This window comes from Anastrepha obliqua, chromosome 2 (genome assembly GCF_027943255.1).
Source record: "Anastrepha obliqua isolate idAnaObli1 chromosome 2, idAnaObli1_1.0, whole genome shotgun sequence".
NCBI lineage: Eukaryota > Metazoa > Arthropoda > Insecta > Diptera > Tephritidae > Anastrepha > Anastrepha obliqua.
Genome location: NC_072893.1, coordinates 39,461,141 through 39,470,096, shown reverse-complemented (window position 1 = coordinate 39,470,096; position 8,956 = coordinate 39,461,141). Strand labels below are relative to the sequence as shown.

Here is an 8,956-nt window from a genome sequence, read left to right as displayed (position 1 = left end):
AATAAACTTTGGGGTTCACTCTATTTTCTTTAAATGCATAAGGTCGTACCTTTTCAAACGTGAATGTGAAGTCGTAGTAGATAACGCATCTTCTTATTCTTTTATACCTCTTCCATCCCTCAGAGCAAACATTTAGAGCCCTTTGTGTTTTGTAATTTTTATTAATAATACAACTGAATGTTTCCATTTTGCTAAGTTTCTTTTATATGCAGACGACTGAAACATTTTTAAAACTGCACGAAACCTGTCTGATTTATATCACCATCAATCAGGCCTCAACAACGTCTTGACATGGTGCAATAGGAGTCTACTTCAACTAAGTATTAACATATGGCATTTTCGAAGTCAAATCATTTAATCTCTACCTCATATTTGATAAAGCTATCGTGTCGAAATTACTGATTTACGAGGCTGCTCGTTGCAAATGTAGCATGACCCAACTACAACTTTTCTGCCAGTGACGTCTCGACGTTGCTTGTCAACAGGTACTACCACCGCTACTGGTTTTTTGAAGTAACTTTCGAATGCAAGCCTCGTTGCGTGGTTTCGCATAACCTGCTGGATGGAAGCTCGCTCTTGAATCACCAGCATAGCTAAATCTTCTGAAAACTGGCGTAAAAAGATTCTGCGTAGATTGCTTTTGTTAGCGGGGTTTGACTGCAGTGCAGTATAGTAGCTGTGTTATCTTAGGTAAATTTGCCTTTAATGTATTACCCCAGAGAGAGAGAGAGAAAGAGAGAGATTCTTTACCTGCTGCAAAACGAAGCGACACGTTGTGCTCTAGCCTTATATGTAGTACTATGAGGAATATTTCGGTATACACAATAATATAATAGAAAACAAAAATTAACTGTGGGTGCGGCTGCTTCATCTTCGCACCCCTTCTCAGCGTCACCTTCTCTTTCGGCGTCATCGTCATCGTCGTCGTCTCCTTCTTTTTCTTGTTGCTGTTGTTTCTCGTCGACATTTGCACTCACTTCATTTTGAAATTTTTCTGACGCTTCAGTGTCAGGAGAGTTATGCATTCTATTGCCGCTTGGAAACCACTCGTCGTCTTCACTGTTCGAAGGATCTGAATCATTGTCATCGTCTTCGCCTAGTAGCTGTTTTAAACACGCATCTTTTTCAGCTTCACTCAATCTAAATAAAAAATAAATATGTCACCTGGTCTACGAAAAGGTACCTTACGTGCGAAAACAAGTTTTCGAGAAAACAGCAGTTAAAGTTTAAACTTCTAAAAACCCTTGTAACTTTTTTAAATATTGGAGGTTGAATTAAGTTTAAAGGTGACACACAGATGGCGCTATTTATCACTTTATCGCGTTGGCAATACTGAATATATATTCATGACAAAGCCTCATCCCTAGGCTTTGTTTATCAGTATCTGTCATTTCGCATAAACAACGCAGTGTTTTCGTGCTCCGAGTATGTCAACTTTCGTGCCGTCGAAACGCAATTTGCGGGAAGCTTTGCTTTTCTGCTTCAATTTGAAAAAAAAAATACAGCCCAAGCTCGTGAATTGCTGCAGGAGGCCTACCCAGACCATACTCCGTCGATTTCAACATGTGAGTACTGGTTTCGACGATTCAAAAGTGGTGATTTTCACACCGAAGACAAGGAGCGTCTTGGCCAGCCCAAATGTTCGAGGACGCGGAATTGGAAGAATTGGTAAACGAGGACTCGTGCCAAACCCAAGAAGAGCTTGCTGAATCATTGGGCGTTGATAAATCAACCGTTTGCAAGCGTCTAAAAGCGATGGGAATGATCCAAAAGCAAGGACATTGGGTCCCGTACGAGTTGAAGCTGCGCGACGTCGAACGGCGATTTTTTACGTGCGAATTGCTGATCGAGCGACAAAATCGGAAGGGTTTTTTGCATCGGGTGGTGACTGGCGACGAAAAATGGATCCACTACGATAACCCAAAACGCAAAAAATCATGGGGTTTGCCCGGCCACGCATCAACGTCGACGGCCAAGCAGAATATTCACGGCAAGAAAATCATGCTCTGCATTTGGTGGGATCAGGTCGGCGTCGTATATTTTGAGCTGCTCCAACCGGGCGAAACAATCACGGGGGATCGTTACCAACTGCAATTGATGCGTTTAAGCCGGGCATTGAAAGAAAAACGGCCGGAAACGGTAAAAAGGCACGACAAGGTTATTTTGCAACATGACAACGCTCGGCCGCATGTTGCTCAACCTGTCAAAAAATACCTTGGAACGCTTGGCTGGGAAGTGTTACCCCACCCGCCGTATAGTCCAGACATAGCTCCCTCCGATTATCATTTGTTCCGGCATATGAGTCTCGATTTGGCGGACCAGCGGTTCTCCTCGTACGAGGCTACCAAAATATGGGTTGAGTCATGGATAGCCAAGCAGCGGCCAGAATTTTGGAGAAACGGCATCCGGAAATTGCCCAAAAGATGGGCGAAAGTTGTAGCTAGCGATGGCCAATACTTCAAATAAAATATTTTGTACCGTTTTTTCACAATAAAGCCCCAAATCTTCGAAAAAAACCTTCAAAACTAGTTCAACCTCCCATATTAATATTTTTCAATCCGGTTATTTTCTTCAGCATAGATCACAGTATCAATAAAATTACAGAAGCAGTGAAAAACATTTTTTTTATATATAAATAAATAAGAAAAAGTTAATGCAAATCGCAGAAATCGTTTTAAAAAATAAATTAGCTTTTGTACCGGCATCCATGCCAAAAAAAACTTATAAGACCCAGTGACAAAAATTTTTCGAAGTACTGAATACGATTCTGATGTCAAATTTTAAATGGCATATCCAAGATGGCGCTCCAAACATAGAAAAAATAATTTAATTTTATTGGATCCATCATTTAGAATCTTTTAAATTTGATATTGGATTCGCAATTAGCGACACCAAAAACCCCTAAGTAACGAGTTTAGAAAGAGATCGATGCATTTTTTAAAATTTGTCCGCCATATTGGATCAGCTATTTTGATTTTTTTAAATCTCCCAACAGATTCGTAATCAGCGATCTCCAAAACCCCCGAGTGAAAAGTTTCAAGCGGATTTGATGAATTTTGAAAAAATATGTCTCCCATATTGGATCCGCCATATTGAATTCCTGAAATCTGATATCGGATTCGTAATCAGCAACGCCAAAATCCCCCGTGTATTGAATCTTAAGAGGATCCGTTAAATTTTAAAAAACATGTCCGACATATTGGATCCGCCATTTTGATATTAAATAGTCTCACTTCATATTCATATCCAGCGACCTCGCAAACCCCCGAATAATAGTTTTTAAATATTTTAATTAACTTTTGATGTTGAAACAATGCCACAATTCGTGACAAAAATATTGACAAATCCTTAAAAACCACCATTTATAAAGTTATGAATACATTTTTTGTAACACATTTTTTGAAAACAGACTTGAGTATGGTATTCCTTACACCTCAGACTATCCAGGAATGGTTCAGTTTTTAATTTGCACAAATTATTGTCTTCGTTATTCTAATTTGTACTTTTCTTTTTTTTTACTTTTAACAAACTTTTCAACAAATTATGACTTTCTGGTTTTCACCATTTTAAAGAGCCTTTCACACACTATTCGAATCAACAAAAAAGTGAAAAATGATTTTTTGACACGTAAGGTACCTTTTCATAAACCAGGTCACATATAGTAGTTATTATAAACATTTTAGATATCCAATTAACATATATTCTTTACATTTCCTAAAAAAATCCAATCTCGATAACTCCTCCATGGTTTTGCACTTATTGCAATTTTATTTGTTATTTTCGATCAAAAAAACTTCAAAAAGTATGCACAAATTTCAGAAAATACGTCACACAATATAAAGTTACATAATCACATAAAATACATCTCAACACACGAGTGCTCACGTACGCTAAAGTATCCAAACTATATTAGTAATGACAGCGCAGCGCTACGTCTTGCTCCTTCGACAATGAAAACTGAACTATACTGCTTTTCAAAATGTTTAACCATATTGGTTGCAAAAGTGTTTCTGAATATACCTCAGGTGCAAAAGATTAGGAACACTCACCTTTTCGCTTACCCTTCAAGTTCAACCCACCTAGCCGTCATAAAAACGAGAAATTTAGGGTGCAGCTGCCTGCGTTTTATACCTGATATCGGAGTATGAAAGTTGCTGTATATAATATTATTAATGTAATCAGTTAGAAATATGTTCTTACAACATAAATAAATAAATATTTATCGAATGTATACAACTATTTCGTGATATATAAGACTTATACCCAAAAAATTGTCGTCTGGGTACCCGGGTGGCAGAGTATGTACAATAGATTTGTTTGGGTGGCAACACAAGGGCTAAGGTTTGATAACTTATCATCTAAGTCACCCTTAGTTAAGGGGTTACATGGGTTTCGTTGGGTAAAAAAAAGCCTATTCTCAACTTTTTTTTCTGTGTAAAAAATTATTTATTTAATTCAAACTTTTTTCCGTCTTATAGATACTTATTTAATGAATAATTTCTGAAATTAAAAAAAAAAATTAAAATGGAGGAGATTGTGACGTCATTTCCGGTGACCCCTCGGAAAAAAGGTGCGTCCGCGTTGTCAGCATAACTCCTGACAGGATCATAAAAAATGAAAAAACAAAACTAAGTGTTTTGGCTAAGACCATAAACTCGTGCTTGAACGAAGGAAAGAAAAAAAGTAAAAATTGGAATTTTGGCAGACACTTTTCCAAAAAAATGAGAATGTCGGTCAAATTTGCTCGAGATTTTTTTTTTTTTTAAATAGTTGTAATGAAAAAAAAAATCCAATCCTTAATCCAAGCACGAGTAAATTGTATCTCAAATACCTGTGTAAAATTTCATCAAGATCGGTTGAGTAGTTTTTGAGAACATTTGACAACCGACTTTGAAAACATGGTTCCGAGAAAAACGCGTTTAAAATTTTGAGCAACAATAAAAGTGGCTTGGAGCGCACAGCTTCCAAAGGCTGTATCTCCGAAACTATTATTCGGATCAACTTGAAAATTTAGGATAATATTATAGAGATGTTGTAGAAATTAATAAGCTAAAAAAACAATTTTTTGAACCCACGAAATCCATGTAACCCCTTAATTCAGGTTATTTTAGGTTGGCTGATCCTGTAGATCGCACTTAGGCCACACATTGATCTACAGTGATGCCAAGTGTTTGTATGGAGAGCTTAAGTATTTTATATTTTGTCTTTAATACACAGTTTAGATAATTGGAGTAGGCTGCAAACTTTTTGTTCTGCCACGCTTTCCAAGTGTGAAAATGATACAGAACCTAAGCAGTTTATTTTTGTTTTTCGAAGTACAGGGCAGTGGAAGAGTAGGTGTTCCAGAGTTCCTCTCGCGCTGACTTCGTTGCATATTGCGCATGTTTCGTTATGCACCCGCTTCCGTTTGGCCGCGTACGATGGAAGCAGACAGGGTGCCACCCGTATCCGCATTACAAGTTTGTAGACGTGACATTGTGCCTGCGTACCATGATTTTTGCGATCCTGCATGAGCTGGTTCTTTCCCATCATGTTCGTTTCAGTCTTAGTTAATAGTTGAAAAATACGTAATAGGAAGTTCTTTGGACAAATATGTAGGCAAAATATTTGAGTACAAATTTTCGAAAAAATACGTTAGGGTTTTCATATCCACCGATTTGAAAAAATTAGTTCCGAGAAAAGCGTAAAAGAAGATAACAAGAAATTATAAAATGTTATATTTTGAAAATTTTCACCTTACTTTCAGCTTTAATTAACTATTCCCGGGCCATATTCCGCTGGGTGGCCGGCGTAGCCGAATGGGTTGGTGCGTGACTACCATGCGGAGTTCAAAGAGAAACTTTTTTCTAATAGCGGTCGCCCCTCGGCAGGCAATGGCAAACCTCCGAGTCGTTTTCTGCTATGAAAAAGCTTCTCATAAAAAAATATCTGCCCTTCGAAATCGGCTTGAAAATGTGGGTCGCTCCATTTGTGGAAAAACATCAAGACGCACCCCACAAATAGGAGGAGGAGATCGGCCAGACACCCAAAAGGGGCTTGCACTTTTTTATACTAAAATTGAATGATCTATAAAACTGCGTACATAAGTATATAATTTATCAATAAATAAAAAAATAAAATAAAACTGCGTACCAAAAATCTTTCTGAAAATCCTAGTTAAAATCTATGGAATTTAGCTGAAAAGTTTGTGGAATTTTTCTAACTTTTTGATAATTGGATTCATATGACCTTTGTTAGCCAATGAGTTATACTTTAATAAAAAAATAATGAATATTCAAATGAAACAAAAAAAGCAAAAGGAAAAAACAAAATTATTTGAAAAACAGTCAACATTTCACTAGTCAAAACCGAATTAAATGCCACGCAACCAATTCGATTTAAAAAGTGTTGGAGCAAACTTATAAATATTTACCTGAAAATCTGCACATTTTCTTAAATACCTTCGCAAATTAATAAAGGCGCGCACGGCCGGAAAATAGGATCAACTTAACGAACAACATAAATTGCCAACAAGTTGAGAGTTTTAAGCCGCGCTGTCGGTGGTGGCATTAACGATTTTGGGCCGCGTTCAGCGTTACTGGTGAACCAAAAAATAAGAGAATTTACGCAACTCTGTAACTACCTTTCGCAGCGTTTAAAAGTAAGCGCAAAAATGTGCAAATTATAAAAGAAGCTGGTGGGAGGAGTAGGCATTCGACTGTTGCCAGCTTTTTAGGCATCGTTTTCACCCCCCTCCCAAAGCCTCAACCAATTTACTTATAAGCCCATATATGTATGTGTACATGCCACCGATTATGTTACAGAGTGACGCCGAGCCAGGTTGCATTTTCTTTAGGCCACTGATTGCGGCAAATCGGCCTAAAACCGTATGGCTTATGCTGCGGAGCTCATAAGAATGAAATAAATAATATGCGCAGTTTGAGCAAAGGCCTCAAGAGGATTACTTGAATGGAAAGTAAGAAATAAGTATGCGTATGTTTGTGTTAAAGAAAGTATTATTAGGTAAACGCAGAAAAAAGCACAACAACAAATAATCCGATTACAACGCGTTTTGCTACGATCTGAGTTGCTGCTTCCGTCGCCGATTGGCCGCTACCTACGTTGAGGGGATCAGCATTCGCGTGTTCTACACCTGTTAGTTGCAGACATAAATATTTCAACAGAGCTAACCACATGGACTACACGCACATATGCAAGAGAAGCGCCATAAAAAAGAGAAAGCGAAGAAATGAAAAAAAAAAACGAAAAAAAAGAACCGAAAAGTATTTGAACTCGACCAAGCCAAATCAATTGACCAACACGACATGGAAACAAAAAGCACGATAATGCACAATTGCGCTGGAATAGTCATAAAAAACGCGGCAGGAACAAAAATGTTCGAAAAGTGCGCAAAAGTAGGACTAAATGATAGCTGGCATGGCATGCATAAAAATTCAGTACCACAGTAAACGCGGAATTGTCCATAAACATTAACCCGACTTCCGCCGCTGCTCGCTGGGCGGCTATAAATCAGCTCACCAATTCAATTGGGGAAACCGTAGTTGGTACGCCAACTAACCCCAAACGCTTTGGCAGCCATTCAAGCACGCAATTCTTGTTACTTTTGCTCCCTTGTTGCTGCGGCTTATTGGTTGGTTTAAAGCGTACAGGTGGGCAAATAATGAAGCCGGCGACTAAAATGTAATGAGAAGGGAGTTGGGTTGCTGTAATGGAAGGCAAGGAAAATGAGCAGGAAACAAATCCGATTTGTGGAGATTTGCAAACTGATTGAAAAGACACGTTGCGGTCATTGATATCATAAAATGTTAATGTAAGTAGGTTTGTGTAGGGTGCGGTGTGCACTTAATGGTGATCAATTGCAAAATTGTTTGCAATACATTTGGAGTTTTTTGGCGGCCTTAAACATTGGGAAAGCTTATCTACTAAATTATTTAAGACACTCGATTTTACAGATGGTTTTAAGTCAAACGTGTGGGACAAGGCGGTTATTGACCCCCTGATTCAGTGACTTGTTTGGCTGTACAAAACATGGCTAAATTCTTAGTAATGTTGTGTGACCCACATGGCATACCATCTCACAAAGGGTGGTTAAGTTTCAAGGGCCGGTGTTGATTTTGAATAAAATACAATTTTTTTAAGAAATTATTATCATTTCTCTTTATTATGATAATACTGGTATGGCTCAATCACGAATGGAGCAAAGTATTAGCCAAACGGCCGCCGCGGCCTCGGCGGCACGCCTTCATCCGATGGTCCAAATTTTCGAAGACGCTGAAGCATAATTGAGGTTCTATGCCGTTAATGTGCCGAATTATCTCATCCTTTAGCTCTTGAATTGTTGCTGGCTTATCGATGCACACCTTTTCTTTCAAATGACACCAAGGAAAGAAGTGCAACGGTGTCGTTGACGTTACAAGTATCATCGAGAAACACGGTATTGAACTGTATCACCCAAGGTTGAGAGTTAACCAGGTTTGATCATCCGTTATGGTGAAAAACAAAAAAAAGTGAGAGTAGCTTAAGGATGACGAATTTGCCAGGTCTGCTTTTTAACTGTCATGAAAAGAAAATTGTGAGGGGAACTTCGGCTGCCTTGCCACTTTGGCGAAATCAGCCGAATTCGCCATGCTCATTTCACATGTATTCACACACTCGTCCAATCAGTCGTTATTCAGAGGGGCAACGAAGTGTCATTGGTTGATTTTTGTGTTGATATAACCAACACAATCTGAGTTGTTTTTGTAAACACATCCCAGGCGCCATCAGCCTATCAGCTGACTTTATCAAATTCGCTCAGAGCCGATTAACGGTCTGTTAAAGAGCACATCTCTAAAATCTTTTCACCATGAGAGCGATTTGGCTGAGTCGTCATCGGGTACTCTCATTTCACATGTATTCACACTCTCATCCGCAATTAGTTGCTGTTTAGGCCATAGACGACAAAATGCGGAACTTT

General features: G+C 38.5%; 1 protein-coding gene across 1 annotated transcript in view; it reads right to left on the bottom strand.

Moving 5' to 3' along the window:
• Positions 1-786: 786 nt before the first annotated feature.
• The window catches only part of LOC129238092 (uncharacterized), a 93,912-nt gene continuing 85,742 nt past the window's right edge, over positions 787-8,956 (bottom strand). Inside the window, exons 3-4 of the mRNA XM_054873131.1 lie at positions 852-1,140; positions 787-798 (exon numbers count right to left, since the gene is read on the bottom strand). Of these exons, the coding sequence (XP_054729106.1) occupies positions 787-798; positions 852-1,140 (301 nt within the window). The remainder of the gene's footprint in view (positions 799-851; positions 1,141-8,956) is intronic.